Raw genomic sequence first — 27677 nt, 5'->3', positions numbered from 1 at the left:
TTTTAGTTAAAATCAATTGATGGACATAGAGAGTTCAGAATAACATGAAATTAGATCATATGTATTCGTTTAGTTCTTCTTATTATATTTATATTCTTAAACATCAATTTAATATATTATTTTGATAATAAAATTTTTTAAATATAAAATAGAATTTTTTGAATCGATTGTTTTAGTGTACTATCAATTAGGAATCTTAATACGTTGATAAACAATATCTCAAATTAATTATTATATTATAGCAATCGTGTGAGATAAATTCAATATAGAAGGATAAAATAGATACGGAATACGTAATTTTAATAATTTTAAGACTTTCATATGTGAATTGGATATTGTAAAATGACTACTAACTAAATAAATAAAAGCCCTTTAACGATATCAAGCCGCCCTTTCGATTTTTTTATTTTTTATTTTTATTTTTATTTTTATATTTTTCCATTCTATAAATTTGCTCTTACACTTAACGGTCGAACCTACTCGTCTCCTCCCTCATCGTCGCTCTTTATTACCTCCCTTCTCCGTCACCTCCATGGCGGAGCCAAAAACCTCACATCGTCTTCCCTTCTCCTCTTCTCCTGGGGTTCTGCTTCTCAACCGATCATGTCGCTCAAGGGCAAGCTCAAGATCCCCGATAGCTTCATGCCTCGCCTTCCCGATCGATCCAAAACAACCATGCAGAAGAAGAAGGATGCCGACGGCGATGGAGGTGAAATAGAGGATGAGGAGCTCCTCACTTTCCATTTTTGCTTAGGAATAGGTAGATCTGATGGGGAAAGATGGCCAGACGATGGTGAGGAGAACGGGTTTTTTTCCGAGGGATCGTCTAGGTTGAGAACACTCTTCAGGATCGAGGGCAAGGAGGTTTCTTTGGAGAAACGATCCGAGTTGGAATTCCAGGTAGCTTCCTTCCTGCTTTCGGTCCTAGTTATTAGTTTGGTGTTTAGGAAGGATTTTTTGTTTGCCCTCCTAATCTCAGCAAGAACGTCAATGTGATTTGCAGGGAAATTTGATGCGTTTGTTTAGTTATTTTTATTTTTTTTAGAATTTGGGTTTTAATTTCTTGATGGTAAAGGGATAATAATCCAAGGGGAAGCCAACCACTCGAAAAAGTGATCGTTTGTTCCATCTGAAATAGGAATTACCTGCTTAATAAGTAACGCCCTAGTGTAATGTAGGTTTGATGATGATTTCGCTAATGAGAAGTGGAACTTAAGTATTATGCTACTGAGGTCTCGTGCAAAGCTAAATTACAGTGCCTAACAAAGTAGATTGATAGGGTAGGGGTGGTTGGGTCGGACTACCAGCTGCTGGTCGTTAGTTTCTCAGTCTCGGGTAACTTCTGATGGGCAAGCTTTAGGTTCTATACTTTTTCGGAGCCTCTTGTTTATCATGTTCTACCTCATCAAGGAATTGGCGTGAGTGGTTGTTATCCACAGTCTTTTTTTTCACACAAAAAGAAGATTGATAAGTGGGAAGCGAATGATTGCTGAAAGCTTTCATCCTGATCCTATATGGCTGTCAGAACAAGTATGGGATGTTGGATCAATTAATTGTATGGGCTTATATGTGAGAGATTACATGTTGTGGGCTGTTATGTAAAGTTAAGCTTGAATTAAAGTGATCATCTAAAGTTTTGGTTATTGGGCTTTAATGTATCTAATAGGATATTGGCCTTTTATGGGTAGAGGCCAAAAGTATAATTTCTTTTTTAATGATAGGCTAAAACAAAAAAAAAAAATGATAATCCCAGTTAGCCTCATTAACTATCTCTGAGGGTGACTGACCCGGTCCCACGAAAGTTTCCCATCGGCCATTAGGGTAAATCGGGAAGCGCACGCGGCAGCCAGCCCAGAAGCCGAGCATCCTTTGATTACGCCCTCCATTTGGAGGAAAAATTCCTACAAATACGCCGTAGCTGGGGTTCGAACCGCGGGTGCCTGAGAGACAACCTGGATGTCCTACCTCGGCACCATGGCCCCGGGGACAATGATAGGCTAAAACAGAAATAATAGGAGGTAATTGCTGAATTATCTATTTAAGGGTGATGGTCTCCGGATCTTGCGTATCATGTCCCATATTCTAAATCTCATTACTAGAATAAGATACAGAGAGAACTGAAGGGGCTCTCGAGGAAGAAAGTATAAATCTGGAAGATCAACCACTCGTTCTCACGTATTACAGGATTGTGGCTTTAGGTATGCTTCCACTTTGGTACATCAATATTCTCGGTGATTTGGCATGATGATTCTCGACATGTTTTATATGAATTTATTATACAACAATTAGTATCAGAGCTTGTATTCATGTTAAATCACAAAAAATCGGTACATATTATTCGATATCGGATTTTCTAGATCAATTATGGCTTTGGGATTTGGAGCCGCTGGAAATCGGGCAAATTGGCTGCCGTTCGGCTACTGCCCGGCGTTAGTGGTTGGAGGGAAATATTGCCCATTGGTGACATTCAGTCTTGTATGCTATATTTAATTTATGATTTCTTACCATAATTTTAATTTTCACATCATGGCTTTAGAATTCCAAAGGTTTTGTTGTTTCGAATTCCAATCAGTTTCATGGTTTTGACTTTAGAAATTCAAAGGTTTTGTCTGTTCAACTTCCTAGCCCATCGCATAATTTTGGTACAATCTAAAATTTGAATTTCCAATTTCTTTAAATAATGACATGGTTATTGTTGATATCCCAAGGTAGTTTTGATGTGATCAAACAAGTTAAGTTAGGTCCTGTTGTGTTTAACCCTATGTCTAAGTGTGCAGGAACTTAGGAGCAGGAAGCTGAACGAAAGACACAGCTAGCGAGAAGGACGGCATAGGAGAGAGTCGGCAGGTTCTGTGCGTCTGAGGGACGAGATACTGCGGAAGAGTACACCGGCGGATGAGAAGGAAGCGTGCGGTGTTTCCAAGGGACGAGAAGTCAGAGCGGAAGATTGCTCGAGGAGCAAAAGACGCAGTTGACCAAGGGATGAAAAGCTGTGAAAGAGTACGCTGGCGGACGAGAAGGAAGCAAGCAGCGATTCCGAGGGATGAGAAGCCAGAGCGGAAGTTTGCTCGAGAAGGTCGGAAGTTGGGTTCGGGTGATCCCTATTTCAGATGGCCGAAATCACCTAAGTGAGCGGAGCCAGAGCGGAAGACCCGGACCGATGCGAGCGGAACCGGAGTAGGAGACCGGGACCAAAAATTAGCAAAAGCTGATTTTTGGACCCAGGGCACTCGGACCATTCCGAGGCGCCCAAAACCCAATTCTTAGCTAATTTGACGTGGCGTTTGAACGTTGTGTCAGGGATAAAATTTTATCCCATTTCATGCGCCTGGAACCCTTCCAGGCGCCCCAAATAGGACTATATAAGTAATCCTGCTCCTAGAAGCTAACAACAACAAGAATTACAGAGTAACAACACTTGTGCTTGAGTTTGTCTAAGTTTATCTTTGTTTTGTGAGCTGTGAATGTTGTAAGAGGCTTCTCCGCCCAGAGGAGATTTTTAGTGCGTTTTTTCATTTGCCTTGGATTAACAACCTCCCTGGTTGTAACCAAGTAAATTCTCAGTGCCTCTTTCCTTTTAGTTTCTTTATTAGTCTTATGCAAGTGCTTTAATTAAGTTACAAGTCCGAGAAAGGTTCTTTTTGTTTTGTTTTTGTGCAGGGGCTATTCACCCCCCCTCTAGCCGACCGCCAAGGGTCCTAACAGTTACTTTATATATATTTTTAAAATGAATTAGTTGAAACAAAATGTCACCAAAGTGACCTCTTTTGTAGATGTTAATTTATTTTAAAAATATAATAGGTCATATGTATGTAATTTATATGAATACTAGTCAGCCCAAAGGAAGATGAATATTTAATAGGATTAGATGTACACTTGTGGTGATAAGCATGTGATGGTTATTCAGTTATTTACATGTGAATAATTCATCGGCCCAAAGGAAGGTTATTATTTGACATGTTATTTACTATCAGTGTTTAGTTGCTACACCAGGATATCACTTGCAAGTTAATAATTTCTATCCAAGGATAGATTATTAATGGAGCTTCCGGTATTCTATTATGGGATTTACATTATTTGAATTTATTAATTATTAAATTTTATGGATAATTATTGAACATGTATATCGTTTTGGCTATTTGTTCTTTGTTTAGATATAATTCTTGCTAATATCAGTTCCAACATCAATTCAATTCCAATGTTAAATGGATCAAACTTTAAATCATGGAAAGAAAACCCACTTATAGTTTGGAGTCATGGACTTGGACCTTGCGATCAAGGTTAACTGTCCTCCTGCCATTACTGATAAGAGTACCTTTGATGAAAAGAGGGAGTTTGAAAAATGGGAGAGGTCAAATCGCTTGTGTCTCATGATCATGAAGAAAGCCATTTCAGAAACTTTCAGGGGCACAATGTCTACGAACATTACTACAGGAAAAGAGTTCCTTCAAAATATTGAAATGAGGTTTGCCAAGGGTGAAAAGTCTGTTATTGGTTCACTCCTGGCGAATCTAGTTTCAATGAGATATACGGGTAAAGACAACATACGAGAGTACATTATGGAAATATCTCATCTTGCTTCTAGATTGAAAGCACTCAAGCTTGACCTCTCTGAGGACTTGCTAGTGCATCTGGTTTTGATATCTCATCCACCACAATTTAATCAGTTTAAAGTGAGCTACAATTGTCAAAAAGAGATCTAGTCTCTGAATAAGCTCATATCACACTGCGTTCAGGAAGAGGAAAGGACAAAGCAAGATAAAATAGAAAGTGCTCATTTTGCCTTACTTCAAAACAAAAGGGACCAATACAAAAAAGGAAGGCTAAGGAAGCTGCATATACACCGTCTCCGAAGAAACAGCTAAAGGGTCCAAGTGATCCACAAAAGGGTCTAATTGATCCTCAAAGCTCTTGTTGTTTCTTTTGTGGTGGTGACGAGCATATGAAGAAGCAATGCAGTAATTATCACGCTTGGCGTGCTAAGAAAGGTATGCTTCTCAATATGGTTTGTTCTTAGGTTAATTTAATTTCAGTGCCTAGACATATATTGTGGATAGATTTTGGTGCAACAACTCACATCAGTGTGTCTGTGCAGGGTTGTTGTCTGAATTGCCGAAAATCAAATAATGCTGAAAGATTTATTTATGTTGGTGATGACAACAAAGTTCAAGTTGAGGCAATTGGGAAATTTAGATTATTGTTAAAAACTGGAATTTATTTGGATCTATTTGAAACATTTATTGTCCCGTCATTTCGACGGAATTTGATTTCTATTTCTACTTTGGACAAATTCGGTCTTACTTGTTCTTTTGGAAATGGGATATTTAGTTTGTTTCATGATTCAAATTTAGTTGGTTCTGGTTCTTTATTAAATAATGATAATCTTTTTTCATTAGATACTATTACCTCATTTAATGAATCCCTGCAAACTAGTAAAGACACTAAAAGAAAATTAATGAACGAGAATTCAGCTGCATTATGACACAAGAGATTGGGACATATCTCCGAAAGGAGAATGCAGAGACTTGTGTCAACCGAAATTCTCAATCCTTTAGATTTCATAGATTTTAATATTTGTGTTAATTGCATATAAGGAAAACAAACTAATAAGAGGAGATTTGAAGCTAACAGGACTTCGGACATCTTAAAACTTATACATGCTGATATTTGTGGGTCATTCCCTTCGGCTTCATGGAATGGTCAACAGTATTGTATGTTATAACGTTAACAAATGATTTTTCAATATATGACTTCATTTATCTCATTCATAAAAAGGCACAATCATTAGATGCGTTTAAAAATTATAAAGCTGAAGTTGAAGATCAACTCGGCAAAAGAATTAAAAGCGTCAGATCTTGCCGTGGTGGTGAATACTATGATAGATATGACGGTTCAGGTAAACAACGTCCAGAACCTTTTACTAAATTCCTAGAGGAATGTGGTATCATCCTACAGTACACCATGCCAGGTTCGCCCACTATGAATGGTGTTGCTGAAAGACAAAATAGAATGCTTAAGGACATGGTGAGGAGTATGATCACTGATTCTACCTTACTTAAATCGCTTTGGGGAGAAGCACTAAAGACTGTAGCATATATCCTTAACAGGATTCCCACTAAAGCAACTACCAAAACCCCTTATGAACTTTGGACATGAAAAAAATCCAGTCCTAAGCATTTGCAAGTTTGGGGATGTCCAGCTAAGGCAAGACCTTATAAATCCTCTTAAAAGAAACTAGACTCAAGGACAGTTAGTTGTTATTTTATTGGATACTTCAAAAGATCCGGGGGTACAAATTTTATGATCCCACAACTAAGTCGATTTTTGAGTTAGGAAATGCCCGGTTCTTTGAGGATGCTAAGTTTGCGGGAGGAGATACGGTTAGAGATATTGTCTTTGATGAGGAATTTGTCAATATTCCCACATGTGTTTTGGGCATTGATCAGGATCTCGTTCTTGACCCTGACCAAGACACAATACATCAAGACAATGTTGGAAATCTTCCTATTCAAGACAATATCCAAAATGAACAAACTCAAGCACCTCCAGAACCTATGCCATTAAGGAGATCCATTAGAGAGAAGAAATGTAGTGTAAGACGATTACATTATTTTTCTTTAGGAACATGAGGTAGACATTGGATTGATGGAGGATGATCCTATCAACTTCCGTCAAGCCATGGGAAGTTCTAACTCTCTCAAGTGGACTGATGCCATGAATGAGAAAATAAAGTCCATGGACGACAATGACGTGTGGGATCTTGTCCTATTGTCTAAAGGTGTGAAGCCCATTGGTTCCAAATGGATATTTAAAACTAAGAGGGATTCGAAAGGCAATGTGGAAAGGTATAAAGTTCGTCTTGTCACAAAAGATTTTACTCAAAGAGAAGACATTGACTATAAAGAGACTTTCTCTCCGATTTCTTCGAAAGACTCTTTTAGAATTATAATGGCATTAGTGGCACATTTCGACCTTGAGTTACACCAGATGGATGTAAAGACAGTATTTCCCAATGGTGACATTGATGAAACAATTTATATGATGCAGAAAGTTTTGTGTCTGGAAATCTAGACAACATGGTTTGCAAACTTAAGAAATCATCTAGGGACTTAAACAGGTGTTTCAACAATGGTATTTTAAGTTTCATCACATGATCATCTCGTTTGATTTTTAGATGAATATGGTCGATGATTGTGTATACCATAAGTTCAGTGGGAGTAAACATATTTTTCTGGTTTTATATGTTGGTGATATACTTTTTGCTAGTAACGATATAGAACTATTGCAGGAAACCAAGAGATTTCTAGCTAAGAATTTTGAGATGAAAGATCTTGGTGATGCATCTTTGGTACTGGGTATCTAGATACATCGGGATCACTCTCGAGGTACTCTTGTTTTATTACATAAAAGATATATCAAAAAGGTTCTCAAGCATTATGGGATGCTAGACTGTAAACCAGGTGATACCCTGTAGCTAAGGGAGATAAGTTTAGTCTCGATCAGTGCCCTAAAAATGATTTTGAGCAAAAGGAAATGGAGAAGATTCCCTATGTCTTAGCAGTGGGGAGTCTAATGTATGCTCAAGTCTGTACACGACTAGATATTGCATACGTGACAGAGATGTTGGGAAGATATTTAAGCAAACCAGGAATAGAGCATTGGAAAGCAGCCAAGAGAGTTTTATGGCATTTACAGAGAACAAAAGACTACATGCTCATGTATCAGAGGTTGGATCAACTTGAGATCATTGGTTATACTGACCTCGATTTTGTTGGATGCCAAGATAGTATAAAATCTACATTGGGCTATATTTATCTCCTTGCTGGAGGTGTCATTTCTTGGAAGAGTGCTAAACAGTCTCTTGTAGCATCTTCTACCATGGAAGTTGAGTTTATAGTGTGTTATGAGGCATCCAATCATTGGGTATGGCTGCAAAATTTTGTCACAGGACTACGCATTGTTGATGGTATTGAAAGACCACTGAAGTTACATTGTGACAATAAGTCAGCAGTTTTATATTCCAATAACAATAGGTCTCAACAAGGTCAAAGCATATTGACATTAAGTTTCTAGTTGTTAAAGAAAGAATTCAGAATGGTTAGTTGTCTATTGAGCATATTGGTACAAACTCCATGGTTGCAGATCTACTAACAAAGGGACTTCCACCCAAACTGTTTCATGAGCACACTACTTGTATGAGTGTTTTGTCATTTGAGAATTTTCAAACTTAAGTGGGAGTTTGTTATTCTAAATGCTTTTATGTAATAGATAGTTTCATTTATATATATTTATAGTTACTTTCTGCAGAAATAAAGTTTCAGTTTATTTACATTCTGATTATGGTGAAAGTTTAATCTCAATAAGATTTAAGGTTGGACCAGTTGGAAATAGGCACGTTATGATCATATTGCGTGAAGTTTCCTTTCTACACATCCATATCATAGTCCATGTGGTTCAATTGTTTTGGCACATGGGACCATTGATGGGTCGAGTTACCATGAGTGTAACAAAGTCTGCTTTGATCCTGTATTGACATGATTGATGGACAGGATTGGTAATAGATACATTTCAGTAATACAACATGTTTGAGCTTGTATGGTTATTTTCACAACACATAATCATAAGGTACACATATAGTCCAAGTCAGAGATTGTTGGATCAATTAATTGTATGGGCTTATATGTGAGAGATTACATGTTGTGGGTTGTTCAGTAAAGTTAAGCTCGAATTAAAGTTATCATCTAAAGTTTTGGTTATTGGGCTTTAATGTATCTAATAGGATATGGACCTTTTATGGATAGAGGCCAAAAGTATAATTTCTATTTTAATGATGGGCTAAAACAGAAATAATATGAGGTAATTGCTGAATTATCTATTTAAGGGTGATGGTCTCCGGATCTTGCGTATCATGTTCCCATATTCTAAATCCCATTACTAGAATAAGATCCAGAGATAATTGAAAGGGCTCTCGAGGAATAACGCATAGATCTGAAAGATCAACCACTCGTTCTCACGAATTACAGGATTATGGCTTCAGGTACTCTTCCACTTTGGTACATCAATATTCTCGGTGATTTGGCATGATGATTCTGGACATGTTTTATATGAATTTATTATACAACATGGGAAAGTAGCAATAACTCAATTTTATTTTTACATGAAAGTTCCAACTTTCTTTACTACCCATCCAACATTGCGTTTCTGCAGTAAACTTGCCACTTCATTAAACCGTTTAAATTAGTGAGATGTGCATACAACATGATGGGAAATAAAATCATATTTTCATATTAATCCATGTAAATTTCCAACTTGGTTTTCGTGATAGTTTTAACATAGATGTTTATTCACAAAAATAATACCAACACATGATGACTCGTATCTATATTTGTATTCAGGATCACTCATCACTTATTTAGTTTCAAGTTTATTTGAGAATGCTTTAGATATCTGGTTAGCCTGAATCAACAGTTTCTTATGTGCTAACTTCAAATACATACAACCTAACATACTAAAGCTGTAACATATCATTTTCTTTGCTATCTTGCTTGCTTTTTGATAGCTTAGAAACATATGTTTTATTTTGTAAGTTTTCCAATATCAAGTGTTCATTGTCAGAAATCTTTCCAAACTATTGTTGTTGCTTGCGTAGGATTTGAATGAACACATGAATATTAGTATATCCAGGTTAAGGATATATTGTTATTTGGATACAGGGACATTATTGATTATTTCCATAAAACAATATTTTTTTGACAGCTTTCCCAGAATGTCATAAATTTGGAAGTGTTGCAATCAATTGCCTGCTGTGGTGACCTTGATAGAGATTTCCGCTCAATTGTTTGGAAGGTTTTACCCTATTATTTCTATTCAATTTAATATTTTCTTACAATATATGCATAAATGTAGGTCTTCATGTATATATACGATTTGCAATTCTTGTGCATACATCCGATGATATGGTCCAACTGCTTTAGATATAATTTCAGCAATCTCTGTAGATGAAAGTCAGAATACCTCAAATGAAGATTGAATTGGACAATTAGACACCTAGCAGATTTATAACCATTCTTATAAACAATGTTTTGAAGGTATTTTGGAACTATGTCTAAGGTGAAGGTGCAAAACTATTTCATGGGGGGCGCACACTTGCATTAAGAACAAATCAACAAATTATGATCTGTGGCAGAATGCCTGGATACACGTTCAGTCCTTTCTTCCGTTTAGTCCAAATCGACCATGCAGTTCTGATGATGAGACCATACAACATCTGCACAGCTAAGGAAGAAGTCTACATGGGTGGCCACCACTTTGGTGTGACTGCTAATGATGAAACCACTGGGTTTGAACATTGTTCTGGCTCAAGTCGGAGGGAGTGAATGAAATTCCAGCTGTTTGACAAATAGAGAAGAGTGTGAAACCTCTTATATGATAGGGTAACCTTTAGAAAATGGTCAAGTGCCTACCCATGCTACAAAAATCACAAACAGAACCCATGAAGCATGTAACATCCTGCAAGGAAGTTTGTCTTGAATGAGGAGCTAGGAGAAAACCTACATTTCAATGGGATTTTTTGCCCTCCGAGACTTTAGCCATCTAGACAGGGTTAATTCCTTATTTCCTTTCCCATTATGAGGCAATAGGCTTGTCCAACTAGAAGTTCATCCTTTAAATCACAGTTTATCTAGTAACACAAAGGGCAGCTCTATGATTTGCAGAACAAGATGCATCTTTCCCATATTTAGAATGCTCATAATCCATGCTGTGATTCAAATCTGTTACCCATCAATACTACAACAGAAGAAATCCATTGTCTTTGTTGATAGTTTCTGTCTAATTTGTAAATTTGCTTTTTTTTAGACTGACGTATGTTTCGTTATCTTGGTGAAGCAGTTATTGTTGGGCTATTTACCCACTCAGAAACATTTATGGGAAGAAGAACTTGTCAAGAACAGATTAAGATTTTCTGAACTGAAAAGAGAACATTTAGTAAATCCTGTGAGTGTTTGACCTTTTTACATGTCGACCTTATCACTAGTTCTCCTGATCATCTTTGTGCTTTTATCTGTGGGAAAACTTTAGCTTATAATTTTTTATTAACTATAAGTTTCATTAGCCAGTCCGAACATTCCACTGAGGATGAGTTGGTAAATTCAACTAGACATTGTCAAGATAATGATACTGGTGGATTGCTTTGCCGGCGTGAAATCTCAAATGGGGATCATCCATTATGCCTTGCAAATGGTAGCTTCTGGAATCAATATTTCAAGGTACTTTGATTTGCCCAGGTTATTATCCTGTTTTGTCAGTAATTTAAGCTGACTGCCAATCGAAGCTAAGCTTTTTATGCTACCTAGGACGCAGAGATTGTTGAGCAAATTGATCGCGATCTCCACCGAACACATCAAGATTTGAACTTTTTCTCTGGCAATTCCTCCTTTAGCAGGAAGAACCTAGTAGCTATTTTTATGATCTATGATTTTAGCAACTAATTCATCAACTAGATGATTGGATATCATGTTTCAATGACAGGAGGCTATGAGGAATATTCTTCTTCTATTTGCTAAAATGAATCCAGCAATTGGTTATGTGCAAGGAATGAATGAGGTCTTAGCCCTGCTATACTATGTATTTCGTATGAACCCAGAAGGCGAAGATGCTGTAGGTGAACCTTCCTCTTGCTTGGTTCTTCGTTCAGAAAGCTGCTAGTACACTACATACTACATAATTTAATTCTGTTTTTTTTTCAGCTTTACTGTCGATGCTTGGTTCTAATCAGTCAAAAATTAGAAAACTATTGCTCAACTAAGACCTTGTCACCTTGATATCATTGTATGAGTTTTTCATGTCTAGATTATGAACATTGATTTTAAAACAATGAAATCATGCCACTTTATGTTAGACGTTGGTACCTTTATTGGTTAGGGTTTTAAGAGAACTTGAATTGACATAGTGAATTGCAATTTGTTGGAACCACATATGAAACTACTTTCTTTTTTGATTTTTGATGGGTGCATAGTTGATATTTCTTCTGCGAGCTCAAGAAGCTGACTGGGTGTTTCTTGTGCATTTTTTTTCAGTCAGCTGTTGAAGCAGATAGTTTCGAATGCTTTGTTCGACTATTGAGTGGCTCTGTGGACCATTTCTGTCAACAACTAGATAATAGCTCTGTTGGAATCCATTCTACTCTCCTGCATTTTTCTCAACTTCTTAAAGCCAATGATGAAGAACTTTGGCGACATCTTGATAACTCCAAGGTATTTGATAAATCACATTCTTCTATTTTCCGTGCTGTCATGTGGAGATTCTATAATGTTTGTGTCTCAATCGTCAAGAAGTCAGACATTGTTGCTCGGATGGTAAGATTCAAAACACATCCATCGGCTGCAGCATTTTAGTTTAATTCATGTATGCCATGTATCACAACAAGAAGTCAACAATATACTCAGATTAAAGGATGATTGAGACAATATGTATCTATGTGGATTTAAAGAGTTGGAAAGTTGAGAGCAAATGGAGGATATCAAGGTGTTGGTGTATTGTCGAAAAGTAACAAAGCTATCAAATTATAAGGCGCCGCTGTCTAGAAAGAGCAAAGACATAATGAGCACGTTGAGGTGCTTTAAATCAAACATGTAAAATATGCTGGCAGTAATTAGCAGTTAAAGATTTTGATAATGATCCAATCCTTCATTTGTCCATTTCTCTTTAGCACATGTTATTGGTAGCTCGTGCAGACTACTTATTGATTGGTTGAGAGTTAAAAAAAAACATTAATTGTTGTTGCCAAGCTTGCCTTGGGTTAGAAATTCACCTTCGCCGAAATAGAAGGCCTTCTTTTTCCATATATGCTCATAAGAAAAGAAAAGGTTATTTTGTGTCTTGTTCATGTGCACTGCTTAACTATTTTAATGCACATAGCATAGTATTTTATCTTCCATTTTTCATGTGCAGATGAATCCTCAGTTCTATGCATTCAGGTGGATTACCTTGCTACTAACCCAGGAATTTGAACTCTCATCTATCATGAGGATATGGGATTGTCTTCTCAGCCATCCTTCCGGGGTGCAAGTAGGTGCCCTTCGATGCTTTAACTACACTTCCATAGTACCATTGACCTCAAAAGCATCATTGAAGTTTTGCAACATTTTAACTTTAACTAGCACGATGCAGGATATGCTACTGCGAGTGTGTTGCGCTATGTTGCTATGCGTCAGAGGCGATCTCTTGTCCGGCGATTTCATATCGAACTTGAAGCTCCTTCAGCACTACCCTAAAGTTGACCTGGAAAATCTTTTGGATGTAGCACATCATCTGATTCCCATAACAAGTCCTCGGCCTTTTGGTATCATGCCTTAGAAGCTATTGGCAAGTTCTAATGTTTACTTGCAATTCAATGGAGATGTGCTCGTCTGATACGTTTTCTTTGTTATTTAATGGTGAAACAAAATTTATATAGTTGACTTTAAATAATCACAGTTAATATATTCCTTTGCGATGCTGATTTTTTTTTGGGGGGGGGGGGGGGGGGATAAAAATTGGTGATATTTGAAATATGTTTCCTCAGCGGTAAAAGGGAACCGATTTCAAAATCTCAGGGGTGGAATTGATATTCTTTAAATTATCGGGTGAATTTGTATAAATGAAGTTGCGACTGCTGGACTGCACTGCAGCAGGTGAAGTGATTTTTTTGAAAAAAATTGGGGTTGAGTGAAATATGTTCTCCTACGGTAGGCGGTAGCCGGTGCCCGGTAGGACTCGGAATGACAGAGATTTCAAATTTCTGGGGAGGAGTTTTGATATTCTTCAATGTCCAGGGTGAATAATGTATAAAGTGAAGCTTGCTGGTGCCGCTATGGATTCACGATCCTCCAATCGGTTTCGACTGGTGCTGGTGGTGAGTCACGACGCGGACCGGATGATCGCGAAAGCGGCGATGTGTGAGGTGGAACTTTGAGAGGGAGGTGGTGGGTACGCGGTCGTTTCCTCCTCCCTCCTTTCCTCTCCTCCTCCTCCTCTGCCTATTTCTCCACCATCGCTCTCTCACTCGCCGCCTTCAATCCACGACGCCTCCGCCGCCTGCTACTTGTCTACGAAGTAACGGCCGCCACTGCATGACCCAACCCAAGAAACCAAGAAGTTAAGACGTCGCGGTGGATCTGAAGTTCGATTTGCTTATTCGAACGCGTCCGATCTCTCCCTCTTTCTCTCTTTTTAACTATTGTTTCGATTCGTGGTGCTCCGGTGGTTTTTCTGGTGGCAGCGACCGCGATTTGGCTGAGGAGTACGGGAATCTGGTCTATGGCATGCCTCCGGATGAGGCAAGAACCTAGCTTTTATTATTTTGACTCCTGTCGCTGCTTAGGGTACTATCGGCCTCTACCTCCGCGCTTGGAGTTTTCGCCGGCGTTGTCGCCCCCTTCCTGCGTTTTGTTGTGAATAAAGAAGCGATGAGGATTCCGATGCTCTTCTTCTGCTGCGTCCTGTGCGTATCTCTTCTTTGTGGTTGGTTTCTTCTCCTTCAACTTTCTCATTTGCTTGCAAATTATCTCAATTTCGTCACTTGATTTCGACTTTTAGGGGCGGCGCCAGTTCGCCTTGAGATGACACTAGTTTCTTGCTGCTTCAATGTTCCTTGACACAGCCTCAATTATGATTCGTTTTCTTGCTGCTTCAATGTAACTTTACACGGCCTCGATTATGATTCGTTTTCCCTCTTCTTTCTGTTAGATTCTCATTTTTTTTATTGAGATGAGCAGAAAGACTCTTCTTATCACTTCTTCTCCTTCTTCCTTTGATGAGTTTTTATTCATGGGAACGTGGATCCTAACTTTGCATCAGACAAATAGTAAGGAATAGTTGGCATTCAACTCAAGAAGTATTGAACTCTAATTAGGATATGGTGATTGATATTGTTAATTCAGCAGTCAAATCTTACAATTCATATTGTGCTAGCAGTTCTTGACTTTGATTCTTTGGATGAAAGTAGCATATAAACTAACTTATATTTTTTAGTACTAGATGGTTTGCTACTCATGTCATTTTTCTCTAAACATAAGCGCAAACTTGTCTTAGTAAAAAGTTGTTTGTCTCTGTTGTTATAAAGGTTCAGCTAAGGTTCTGGCATTTACTGGAACCTACGGGATAAACTATGGCAGGATTGCAGACAATTTACCATCACCCGAAAGAGTGGTCACACTTCTTAAAGCAGCAAAGATAAAGAATGTGAGAATCTATGATGCAGATCCCAGTGTGCTCAATGCATTCAAAGGGTCTGGGCTTGATTTGACTGTAGCAATTAATAATGGGTATCTGAGAGAAATGAGTGTCAATGAAGAACATGCTGTTAGCTGGATCAAGGTTAATGTGCAATCATTTTTGCCTGATACCCGTATCCGAGGGATTGTAGTGGGGAATGAAGTGTTGGGAAGTACTGATCAGGAACTTGCTCAAGCTCTTGTTGGTGCCATAAAGAATGTTTATAATGCTCTCAAGAGTCTACAATTAGCAGACAGTATTGAGTTGTCAACACCACATTCACAGGCTGTTTTTGCTAATTCCTTTCCTCCCTCATCGTGCATTTTTAAAGATGATGTCCTTGTTTACATGAAGCCCATCCTGGAATTCTTTTCCCAGATTGGTAGTCCATTTTATCTTAACGCATATCCATTCTTGGCTTACACATATGACCCTCAGAATATCGATATCAATTATGCTCTTTTCCTGTCCAATAATGGAGTGCATGATCCAAAGACTGATCTACACTATGACAACATGCTTGATGCTCAAATAGATGCAGCTTATGCTGCTCTGGAAGCTGCTGGATATGACAAGATGGAAGTCAGGATATCAGAGACCGGATGGGCTTCTGCAAGTACTGACAATGAAACAGGAGCTAACCTCCAGAATGCAAGGACTTACAATTTTAATCTTCGTAAGCGCCTTTTCAAGAAGAAAGGGACACCACTTAGGCCAAAAATCGTGGTTAAAGCATATATTTTTGCCTTGTTCAATGAGGATTCGAAGACTGGAGCGAATTCTGAGAAACACTATGGGCTATTCGAGCCAAATGGGAGCATAGCGTATGATATTGGCTATTCTGGACTGAAGTCTTCATCTGCATCTCCATCTCACTTAACTTTGAAGGTAGCATGTGTTCAATGTTTCATAAATTATTTATATTTTTTAAAAGAAAATTATAACAAGATTGTCTCTGGGAACTGAGAATCCCGAATGCCTTGCTAAACACTGAAGAAGTTGCAATGCTGAAGATATGTTAAAACAAAACCAATGCAATCTATAATCAGACACTTCAATAATACTTCAAGCATAATTGATGAATCAAGTTATAACTTTAGAGGATATAATTTACCATTTGACTAGGAACTTACTATACCAACCAAAAAAAGTGGTACGCCTGATAGTGTCTTTAGATTACCAAGATGAGGTGAGCCAGTCTGGAATCTGAAAGTTCTGGCGCATTATCTAAATAGCCACATCTACGTTAGAACAATGTCAACACTGTGACAAACAATTAGTGTTGTTCTCTTGGATCTTTAATCCATCATTCATACTCTACCCAAACAATATGGAAATTCACATGTTATTGTATTTATAGTGCTCTATTTGACAATAATCTTTAACATGTGGAAGACTTAAATGTCACAGTTCCAGTTGATTGTTGAGGAAAATTACTTGGAGCAGCAACTGAGACAACACAGTTGATCAACTTTGTCACCATTTTCAATCACTAGGCCTTGAGGCATAATGTAGAGGTTGAGAATTTCATTACATATTTGTGAATCTTAATTTAGAGGTTCGAAGTGTCACTATTGAGACATGTGAATTACTAATATTTATTTGCATTATCAAGAACTCTGGTTTCATTACTTGGACTTGCTAATTTTCTTCCTTTGCTTTGCAATTGTTGCAGGATATCCATGTGCAAGGTTCATTAGCAACATACAACATTGTTCTCACATGCTTTATGACAGTCATTCTGTCTTTGACCATTTAGTTTGACAATACAAGTACTGCTTCAAGCAATGGACCATGCAATTTTCGGTTGGATCCTTGTACCTGCTCTTTGTTGTAGTATCTACATTTTCTGTTGACAAGTACAATGCCGGTACAAGTGATTCAATTCTGATATTGTTGATAGTGCAATGCTTCTCCCCACATGATCTCAGAAATTATATCAGTGATGTCTAGTAAATATCAATAGGAAAAAATTGCTAGAGATATGGAAGCTGAGAGTTATATTCCTGTTTTAATTTCATGAACAAATTCATACTGAGGCCCCTTGTTGATCGGGGCCTATGTCATAACTATCTGCTTAAGTTTTGATCGTAAACAATAATTAAATAAGTTATTGTGTATGGCTGGATCTTGTTTGTTTTCATCACATTTATTGCTGCATTTTTTTTTTTTAAAAAAAGTTACTGAGTTCTCCAAACTGTTCAAAATCTCGAGGTCCCTCCACTGTAAAGTTCAGTTTGTGTTTTAGATGATATGGATGTATGTCTTTGGTGTAATGAAGTAAATCTCTGAAAAATTTGCAAAAAAGTTAGCAACATTTCAATCTTTAGACTCAGAGAAACTCAAACGTTATATGGAGTTTGGATCGTCTTTTGTTTTGTTCATTCATGCACATGAATTTGTGATATTATGCAATAAGTTATCAACCTAAATTAATTGGTGGGTCTCTTCTTTCTCGTTCACTTTCTTGTTGTGTTGCATCTTGTTCTCCCTTCTAACATTTTAAGGCATCGTATGAACATGTTTAGAATATTTGAGTTGGTATCCTTTTATAACATTATGCCCATGATAATAGGATGACTACTAGTTCTAGTACCTATTTGAATGAGTGTAATTTATGTAATCAACTGAACATACGATCAACCAAATTATAAGACAAACAACTAGGATATGATAGCAAAAGACAACCACAAAATGCACCCAGCTGATAGGGAAGAAATCACAAAACAGAATAAAAATGTAAAAAAAAAAAAAAACAAACAAATGGCCAATGAAACACCATCATATTTATTTATTTATTTTTGAAGAAAACACCAGCATATTGGTTCATAGCTCCCGATCCTTGCCATCTTTTTAATGTTAGGTTCTGCTGTAAAACCATGTTGAGTCAGCGGCCACTGCATTGCCGTCCTGGTTCCTGTGCCAAGTGTAGTAGGCATGGGTTCGGTTCTTGATCTCCAAGATGGCATGCCCAAAACTGGCTTCTCTGAAAGCAGAGTAGCTTGGCTGTGGCTCTGTCATGCTGCACATAGAAAATAATAATAATAATAATACATAAGAGTTTCTTGATCATTTAGTCACTAAATGCATGTAGTTATTATTCTCTTACTTGTTGGCAAGGCCTTCAATATTTCCTCCATCACCCACGGTGATGTAAACAGGAGCTGATTGGTCTGCAATGGGTGAGCACTCTCCATTTGTGATGTTGTATGCTATGTTCGATACGCTAAACTGCAACAGACTCGACACTTAATATTCTTAAATACTGGTAAGTTTTTGTTTTAAAAATTTTTGAAAGGCCAAAAACTAATGAATGAGAGTCTTACGCTTCTCTCATAGGCATGGACATGGCCAGCAAAGACAAGGTCAACTTTGCTTTCCACAAACCATTGCTCAAACATGACTCTCATGCTCTCTCCTTCCATGTAGTGGTAGTTGTAGCTGTTGTAAAATGGTGCATGCATCAGCACTATCAGCCAAGGCGTCTCACTCTTGTTCACCTTCTTTAGCTCATCTGAAAGCCACTGATACTGAGGAGTGTATTTTCCTATCAGGGCAGAGAGTGCAATAGTATGTTAACCATAATAAATAATTATCGAAGATTATCAAATATAAACTATTTGCCATGTTTCATTTTGCTCTATTATAATGTTTTATCATTCTATTTAGAATCGCTTGAATACATGGTAGATAAAAATGTTGGCTTGGTAGTCTTCTTTGTCTTTGCTGTGGTAGGAAGTAGTTTGTTGTTGTTGTTGTTGTTGTTGTTATAGGTAAATTGATTGATATGTTTGCTTTCCTAGTAAGATGCATAATCTTTTTGTTATGGAAATTCAAGGATAAAACTAGAAAATTATCCCTATTTGCTAGATTCTTTTCTCCCTAGGGAATAGTCTAGGTCTAAGAAAGGGATGAGTGACTTGCAGAAGTTGACCTCCATAGGGCCCTAGAGTCAAGAAGTTGACCTCCATAAGGTTGACGACCCCGGCCAAGTTCCAATCATAGCGGAGGGTGAAAGTCATTTATTGATAACTGAGATATTATAATTATTGGACATAAATTGTCATATATTACAAAGAAAAATCATACCGTATGCTGAATAAGAAGCCAAGACAATAATGTAGGCAGAGGCTCTCTTAATGGAGTACCAAAATGGAGCTGTGCTATTAGAGGCCTTGTAGGGTACATGAAACCTGTGGGAGTATGACTTGAAAGGTTCGATTTCACCCTACAAATCAACATCATTCCTTATAATTCTCTAAATCTCAAAAAAAAAAAAAACAATTGATTATACCCATTTAGGAAGAAATTCTATCTCGTGATTCCCTGCAGTCCAAATCCAGGGCTGGTAGGCTGCATTTCGCTCGATGAACTGACCCCATCTATCCCACTTGACTTGATCCTGGAAGTTATCGGCATAGGACAAGTCACCCAAGTAGAGCACAGTCTGCGCGTTTGGATTCGAATCATAATGCGAGAGTGTGGTGTTTGAATCAAAAGTCTGGCCTAGATCCCCTGCACATCAACTAAGTTTTAAGGCATATAACTAGATGTATTACCATTGAACAGCCATATTCACAATACTCTTGTGATACCAAAGCAAATTAAAAAAAAAATGATCAATAACCTATAAGGCCAAAGGTATAGGGTACATCTGGACCCACTTCAGGAGGAGTTGTGAACCAAAATGTCCTCACTGTGTGATCGACTCCAACAGCATAGTAATATTTTGTATCATACTGCAGAGTAAAGAAGAACTTAGTACCAATTTAAACATTTTTTATTGAATTACTTACTACCTTCAGTTTCCTGATAGTAGTGTGGTGGATGTATCCTGATGTATAGTTGTAGTACTTGTAGGTAGTGTACTTGCCCTTGGCAGTGTAGTTGAGGGTTTGTTGAGAAGTGCCATAATGAACCACACTCGATCCAGGCTCATCCACTGTGATCCATGAAATGATCACTGCATCTCCCTTCAGACTCCCCTGGTGATGTGCACCTTCGAAAATAAAAAGAAAAAGACAAAGAAGATAGCTAACTGATGAAGATTTAGACTTGTGGACTTGTGGTGCAAGTTCACGGCAAGGGAAGTTTCAATGAAACTGAATGCAAAAAAGTATCATATTTTTCACATTATGAACAGCAAACAATCTGTAGATTGTCATGAACATAGTTATAGGGAGAAAATGATGTTAAAACAAGAACAAATCAATCAAATTCAATCTCCTGTCTGATTTTTTTTTTCTCTTTCGTTTTTTAAATGGCGGCTGAAAATTATTACCATGTCTTTCATTAAAATTAAGCAGCGCACCTGCTGAGGAGCATTGTAACCCGGAGGCACGGCGAAGACATCGGCGTCGGCCGGCATGTCCTCGGATTTCCCTGGCGTCCTCACGTAAGAACTGGTCGCCCCCGCTTCACTGCGGCCGGCCGCCATCATCGCCGCCGTCACCACCAGCGAGAGGAAAGCTGTAATTACGTGTGCAGCTCCTCTTCCCCTCTTCTGCCCCATGCCTGATTTTTTTGGCGATGGGGGGAGACAAATTGGATTGGAGGACGAGTGTTAATAAATAAGGGAAGAGTGAGCGAGAAATGAGGGGAATATCCGAGGCAGGTGCTCGATTCGATCAGGCAGTTCGAATGTATGCACAGTTGACTGAGGAGGAAGACGACTGGTTATTAACAGAATCGTGGCGTGGGTCTGGGGAAGAGGTTCACAGGGTTGACTTGGAAAAAGAAGACAAAAGATGAGTATGAGGAAGGCATCAGCAGCAATTACGGCAGATTTGTTGAATATAACAGACTTGTATTAAAAAAAATAATAATAATAAAATAAATCAAAACGAACTAGGTTTGTCTAACTCACTCATGACTTGTCTACCCAAATTATGAACATTAACCATTGACCGATCAAATCAAACCATTGACCGCATTGGACAATCTCTAATTTTTTTAAAGTTAACATCGGGTATCTAGCTCTTACCGGTTAAGCATGGGAATTACTGATTTAGCTTCACGAAAAATTTTTATCTACTATTAGAGTAAATCTGAAAGTATTCGTAATGGGCGGTCTAGTAACTTAATATCTTAAGTTTGTCATCTCACTTGAGGAAAATATCCTACAATATATCATAGTTGGGAATCAAATTGTGGATACTTGAAAAACTGATTTAGTGTCTTACTACTGCACCATAATCCGAGAGCAACAACCTCCGACTTATTGTGGTGAAAAATATGCTAACCCCTGCCCTGAAACCCCTCTAAGATAGCTCCAACCACATTGGAAGGGAGTAAATCACGATGGCTCATTCAGCCATTGACCGCATTGGACAATCTCTAATTTTTTTAAAGTTAACATCGGGTATCTAGCTCTTACCGGTTAAGCATGGGAATTACTGATTTAGCTTCACGAAAAATTTTTATCTACTATTAGAGTAAATCTGAAAGTATTCGTAATGGGCGGTCTAGTAACTTAATATCTTAAGTTTGTCATCTCACTTGAGGAAAATATCCTACAATATATCATAGTTGGGAATCAAATTGTGGATACTTGAAAAACTGATTTAGTGTCTTACTACTGCACCATAATCCGAGAGCAACAACCTCCGACTTATTGTGGTGAAAAATATGCTAACCCCTGCCCTGAAACCCCTCTAAGATAGCTCCAACCACATTGGAAGGGAGTAAATCACGATGGCTCATTCAGCCAGTTGAGTGACCTCCTAGGTGAGAGGGCCTAGCACGAGGTAAATCTTACGATTTGAACCCAAGACTTATTGTGACAACTCCTCACTCGAATACCAACTTAGCTACATCGGTGGGAGTAACAACCTCCAACTTTTGTTTTAGTTAGCATCAGGTATCTAGCTTTTGCCGACTAATTCTTAGGGTGATTGGTTTGAACCCACGAAAGTTTATATTGATCATCAGGATAAATAGAAAAGTACTCATAGCGGATATCCCATCAACTAACATTCTTATGTTAATCGTCTATTAAAACAAATTCATTTAGTAATTTGTCAAAATTAAAACTTCATCTTTATATGTTTGAATTAAGAAGGTGTTTTGTCACTACATCATTACCCCTGGGCAACAACCTCCATCTTATTGCAGCAAACAACCTCCAACTTTTTTTTTAATTGTTACTTATATCAATTAATTTTGGGGGGTAATTGATTTGATTTCATGAAAATTACCAGTGTAAACCTCCAACTTATGAACATTAAAGTTTGATCATTAGATGATAATCAATTCGAACCAATTATATGAATGAATATATTTTGGTTTAATAGCTCTTCACCTACATGTGTAGTTATTATCATTGGAAAATCCTATTTAAGGGGGGAAAGCATCTGGAGTATTTTGGACGTGCTTGGTCATTGGTTTTGCCACTTGATTGATAAGTTTTGTTGGAGAGTTGTTTGTCCATTGGGGTTTTTGACTTCAATAACAGAATAAAAGATGGGAAATGATTTATTGGAAGAGAAAACGTAATCAGAAAATGTTACATGGAAAAAAAAATCATAAGTTTCAATCGGAGTTTTAACATTGAATAAGGCTAAATCAGAAATCAAAACTCAATTCTAACCGATTCCATAGATAAATTATGTACACCGGTATCAAGCGTAAATATTGGACTACGCTGTTGGAAATAGAAGTAGATAGATCAAGTTCTTGAAAACACTTTTTCATTATAAATAAATAAAAAACAGCAATTCCCATTATAAAGCAAACTATTAGTCATACTAATAAATATCTCTTACCTTGAGGAGAAAAATAATATGGATAATACAAAGGGTCGTCACCGTTCCTTTTATTCATTACAAATCTCAATCCAAACAACGAGTGACAAATAAAACCAGAACTAAAACTTCCGAGTTGTCGTTGATCAAACAATGAATGAAACATTTTCAATTCTGAGATTGCTACAACCTATAAACCAAGAGTCATTAAAATCTGACAATTATTCGATTAACATTAAACATGATGATTATATTACTCAAAAAGAGGATACAAGAGAATTTTCAATTAAGTTTTAGTCGAACTACAACTATAAAGATTAAGGCTCAGCTGGAATGAATAGAACTCCTGATGCGAATGATGTTAACTCTCGAATCTTTAGAAGAGGTCTGAAAGAAGCAGGATGTTCATCCATACTAGTTCATCTGCGTATATGACCAGCTTCCTATGTCACTGATTTATAAGCTCATAACAAATCTAAAAGCTAGAGGTGCAGAGATCAACTTTGTTATTTGGACATAACATTTATATCATCATAATTCAGCCTTTAGCTCGTCTACCATGTCTGCCTGCTCTGCATCTAACTCTACACCATCTCCTATTCTGCATAATAATTTGGTAGGAACACAATCAAATTTGATACTCTTCGACCATAAAAAGGACAGGCAAAAGTAACTAGTGATTAGCATTTAGTTATAGTTGTTTCAACACACTTTATACTCACATCTCAGTATTGGAGATCGCAGAACTATGAGTATTAGATGCATCAGCATGTTGATTGTTGATAATAACCAATTCTGAGTCAATTGTTTGACCCTGAAAAACAATTTAAAAAAAAGAGATAAGGACAGAGCATAATTTACAGTGTAGCATCGGCCACCTTCACATCTTTTAGCTACTCAATTCAAATAAGGGCTTACAAGCTCAGTGGGAATGGCAGTGCTTGCAGTACCTATTTTGGCTCGTGGACTTCTCAGAGTCCCCTGCAGAGAATAAGATCAAGGTTAGCATCTGAAACAAGGCCTTATATGTTGTATCCTCGGGAATTAGAAGGAAAAATCTTCCAGGTAATAAATTCATAGAGGACCAGTTGAAATTATAAAGTGTATTCAAGAAAAAAAAAAACAGCATTTCAACAAGTGGGGATCGAGGACTTAACACAAAAGTATCTGATCCTTGACATAGGTACTTGGGAGACAACAAAGCTTAAATTTCATATCGATATTCAAATACAACATTGATATGCCATAAGATACATAGTAAAATAAACAATATCAGAATACTAATCAACTATGACAGAATGTAATATTAAAAGATATATTATAAGTCAGAAGTCCAAACTCTGTAGGGTCAGATTGATACGTAACAAAGTTTTAATATTTTTGAATTAATGTCCTTAAATATTCTTAACATTAATTAATAAGAATTAGAAAGTACTATTACAGATAGAGTTAAGATCGATGCTCATATGGGTGACATTTGCACGAGTCACATCAAAACAAACACTTACAGAAAATGATGCAAGTTTGAAATGGCAGAAAATCCAAAAAAGAACCGCCAGAACTACAGTTTAGCAACAAACATGGCATTAATGGTAATATTATTCATCCCATACTATTCATATAGATGAAAGTTAGCATGATTTAGTCAATTTTATTAATTAGATCACAATGAACAATATTGTGTAGCAAGATAACAGTAGCCATATAAAAAATATATATATTTGAGCCACATGTGACTGAGATACAAGAATCAAGATGAAGTCAAGTGGATAATTTCAGACGATCCTGTTACTAAAAGGTTCAAAATGTGCAGATATAAGAGGACCTTATCAAAATGTCTTTAAAAGGAATAAGTATTGAAGTGTAGCAACTCATGCATCCTTCACTAAGTGAATCAATGGAAAGTCACACATTCTAGATAAGGAGTTGTGTGGTTCACATTTTCTCCCTTTAGTAATTTTTGAAGAAGACTAAATCTTTTTTTTTTGACAAATAGAGAAAATTAATGTTCAATGAGACCTTGTTTGCCCACATTAATCCACAAGCATTGCAAAGCGACCTTGGTCCAGCCGGCCCACGACGCATGGCTGGAGTCATCTTTTCACTAATCCCACAGTTTTGGCATCTGAACAGCCCAGGAAATCAAGATGATAGAAATGCAAATTTATCTACTTTTTTGAAGTACTTAGAATGAAATTTTAAAATCACTATGAAAAGAAAGAAAGATTCATCTGCAACTTACTTTGATTCTCTAGGAGGATCTTCATGAATTGAGCTTTGATCTGGGTCAACAAATGATGAAGCTGATGCTCCATCCGTTGGATTAGCTTTGCCTGCAAACTGACCTTTTCTTCGCTGCATCCTGCCAGGTCATTTTGCATGGAGAATAACTTCAATTATTGCAATTATCATACTTTAAGTAGTACTGAATACTTGACAAACCACTCCATCAAAGCACTATATATGCCCAAAAAAATAATATCTTTCCAAATCACTTATGCCAATATGTTCAATCATCAACAACAAAAAATCGAAATCACAGAGTGGCCAAACATATTTCCATGGCCGCTACATTAATCTACATGAAGGCCAGAAAAACAGTATTGAATACTATGGGAGGAGATATCTTGGATGTTGGTAGATGAGAGATGCACAATTCCTAGATCCATTGAGAGATGAGAATCCTGATATTTTTGGAAGAAGACAAGGGAGAACTAACTGTTGGGGACTAAACTTGCTTCATTATTAATGTGGAAATATTTCATATACAGGGTTTACATTTCTTTTTAAACTCCTACAAAAATGGTCTAATAAAATATACGCATTCCTAATACTTGATACATGGTGGATGAACCCTCTATAAGAACTCTTTCAATTAAAATAAATAACAATTATGACACAGTAATGTTTTCAAAAAAAAAATCAAATAGAATTAAGGCTCAATTCTTAAGGATGCAACTGTGGTGTTACTCATTCTTCGTTACTGATCAGATCCCAATCTGATTGACACATCTGTGGTTGAACTGGCTGTTGATGTGGTAAGGAAGAACATAACATAATATTGAGAAAAAGTAAGATGGAGATACTCTTAGAAATAGGTATTGAAGATAACCCATTGTTGTTCTATAATATAGACAAATGACCCTTTTCATAACAAGATATATTTACTTCTCCTTGACTTTAACTTTTCCTTCGGGCTTCTGCGGAAGTGTTAAAGAGCAATAATGTAATTCCATTGTGTCATACGATGCATGAAAAATGCAAAACATAAATTTCATTTAACGTGTGGTGCCATTCTCCTAATAGTTTACTTCTTCCCAAAGCAGAACATTCCTAGCACATCAGTGTTCCATCAGTTCATCCTTGACAACAAGACTCCAAGCTGTTTAGAACAGATTCTAATAACTGGAAAAGAAAAACAAAGTTAAAATGAGAAAGGTTCTTCTGATCTAATTAATCAATCCTAGGTCCAAATGTCACTCCATTTAGGGCTGATTAAAATCTATTCAAACATACTAATTTCCAATTCAACTGAAATTTTAATCCGCCATTGGTAGGCGGTGGTAGATCCTCTAACATCAGCATACAAAAGACCACAATAAAGAAGCCAAAAGGAGCCAAAACAATGGTATGGTACAGGATTTGCAACCAATTACATTTTATACCAAAGTGATCTCGCTTAAAATCACAAACAAAACAAATACCTGAGAGCAACCTCTTTGCGTACAGTATACCGGATCTTCTTATCAAAATTCCTTTCTTTCCGCTTCTCACGGAACCTTATCAATGAAGCAATCCTTTTTGCAGGAATATCTGTCCGACGAAGTATATAGTCATAAGCCTGCTGAAGCATTGGTTAATATCAGTGGATAGAGAAAACCCTTAGCATCAAGAATACTGAGTGAATCAATATGGGAAGACCTTATCATCCTGCTGAGTGGGTAATTGCACACCAGCCGTGCCAGTAGGTACTTCACTTCCCCCAAGTAATAACAGGACGGCTTGTACCTGCAACATTTCTATCAGAGACAATTAATATGAAATCTTGAAGCACTGTCATGAGAAGAAGGCAACAAAAGAGTTCGGCATTCCTACTATTCACTGTAACAAGGAGCGGCTCACCGGCACAAACTACGGCATTAGCGTTGTTCTCTAGCACCAACATAAGTTATCGTTCGAGCCAGCTTTAGAACACAGACACCATGGAAGAACAGAAATGGGAGATAAGGAACAGACCTTCTCGGGCGAGACTGAGTCGAAGACGTAAATCTCTCCCTGAAACAAGAGCGTGAGCTGGTTTGAGGCCACGCTCATGAGCGGCGCGGCAGCATCCATCGCATCCGTGAGGTGATCCTGATCGGACGAAACGGCAAGAGCCGCTTCCATCTTCTCCGCACCCGCGGCGTCCTCCATGGCTCCTTGGCCGGGGCCGGGGCCGGGGCCGGGGTCGGCGTCGTTTCCGTACATCACGAGGTTGTCGGGGTTCGCGTCCGACGACATCGAGGGGTGAAGGCGGAGGGAGAGACGGCGGCCGGCGGGAAACGACGGTGGACGGAAACCCTAATCGGTTAGCGGGCGATGGTGAGGGAGTGGCGGCGATCACCGCCGCTGATTTGGGGCTTGATGGATGCGAGACACAGGAAGCGCGTGATTGGGAAGCGATGACGATGATGCCTTCTG

General features: G+C 37.7%; 4 protein-coding genes across 7 annotated transcripts; 2 read left to right on the top strand and 2 right to left on the bottom strand.

Moving 5' to 3' along the window:
* The first annotated feature begins 500 nt into the window (after positions 1 to 500).
* On the top strand, positions 501 to 13476 carry LOC121997368 (TBC1 domain family member 13-like). Of its 2 annotated transcripts, none has more exons than XM_042551741.1 (9): positions 501 to 900; positions 9757 to 9846; positions 10891 to 10995; positions 11118 to 11267; positions 11355 to 11453; positions 11530 to 11658; positions 12078 to 12254; positions 12952 to 13068; positions 13171 to 13476. In XM_042551741.1, exons 1-9 carry the CDS (start codon positions 604 to 606, stop codon positions 13354 to 13356), a joined length of 1350 nt encoding a protein of 449 aa, XP_042407675.1. In that variant the 5' UTR covers positions 501 to 603; the 3' UTR covers positions 13357 to 13476. The 2 variants fall into 2 exon arrangements, with proteins under 2 accessions (XP_042407675.1, XP_042407674.1); XM_042551740.1 differs by having other exon boundaries at positions 10888 to 10995.
* A 381-nt stretch (positions 13477 to 13857) lies between these two features.
* Positions 13858 to 17375, top strand: LOC121997369 (glucan endo-1,3-beta-glucosidase 14-like). 2 transcript variants are annotated; one of them, XR_006116262.1, is made up of 4 exons: positions 13858 to 14502; positions 15104 to 16143; positions 16666 to 16772; positions 16931 to 17375. XR_006116262.1 is itself a non-coding variant. In XM_042551742.1 (3 exons), the coding sequence occupies exons 1-3, from the start codon at positions 14448 to 14450 to the stop codon at positions 17012 to 17014; spliced, it is 1179 nt and encodes a 392-aa protein (XP_042407676.1). In that variant the 5' UTR covers positions 13858 to 14447; the 3' UTR covers positions 17015 to 17375. The 2 variants fall into 2 exon arrangements, 1 of the variants encoding a protein (XP_042407676.1); XM_042551742.1 differs by lacking the exon at positions 16666 to 16772.
* Positions 17376 to 17943: 568 nt separating this feature from the next.
* LOC121995135 (purple acid phosphatase-like) lies at positions 17944 to 20768 on the bottom strand. The gene is made up of 8 exons (XM_042548958.1): positions 20537 to 20768; positions 20055 to 20240; positions 19883 to 19994; positions 19550 to 19770; positions 19345 to 19483; positions 18582 to 18802; positions 18365 to 18486; positions 17944 to 18277 (listed from the first exon to the last, which is right to left on the bottom strand). The coding sequence occupies exons 1-8, from the start codon at positions 20765 to 20767 to the stop codon at positions 18115 to 18117; spliced, it is 1395 nt and encodes a 464-aa protein (XP_042404892.1). The 5' UTR covers position 20768; the 3' UTR covers positions 17944 to 18114.
* A 2422-nt stretch (positions 20769 to 23190) lies between these two features.
* Positions 23191 to 27677, bottom strand: LOC121997367 (GATA transcription factor 18-like). 2 transcript variants are annotated; one of them, XM_042551738.1, is made up of 9 exons: positions 27234 to 27677; positions 26919 to 27005; positions 26702 to 26841; positions 25240 to 25359; positions 25017 to 25122; positions 23916 to 23978; positions 23720 to 23811; positions 23500 to 23598; positions 23191 to 23420 (listed from the first exon to the last, which is right to left on the bottom strand). In XM_042551738.1, the coding sequence occupies exons 1-8, from the start codon at positions 27495 to 27497 to the stop codon at positions 23529 to 23531; spliced, it is 942 nt and encodes a 313-aa protein (XP_042407672.1). In that variant the 5' UTR covers positions 27498 to 27677; the 3' UTR covers positions 23191 to 23420; positions 23500 to 23528. The 2 variants fall into 2 exon arrangements, with proteins under 2 accessions (XP_042407672.1, XP_042407673.1); XM_042551739.1 differs by having other exon boundaries at positions 23191 to 23598; positions 26702 to 26838; positions 27234 to 27674.

The sequence above is a fragment of the Zingiber officinale genome, chromosome 6A (assembly GCF_018446385.1).
Source record: "Zingiber officinale cultivar Zhangliang chromosome 6A, Zo_v1.1, whole genome shotgun sequence".
Taxonomy (NCBI): domain Eukaryota; kingdom Viridiplantae; phylum Streptophyta; class Magnoliopsida; order Zingiberales; family Zingiberaceae; genus Zingiber; species Zingiber officinale.
The sequence above is the reverse complement of the archived record's forward strand: the minus strand, read 5'-3'. Positions and strand labels throughout refer to the sequence as shown.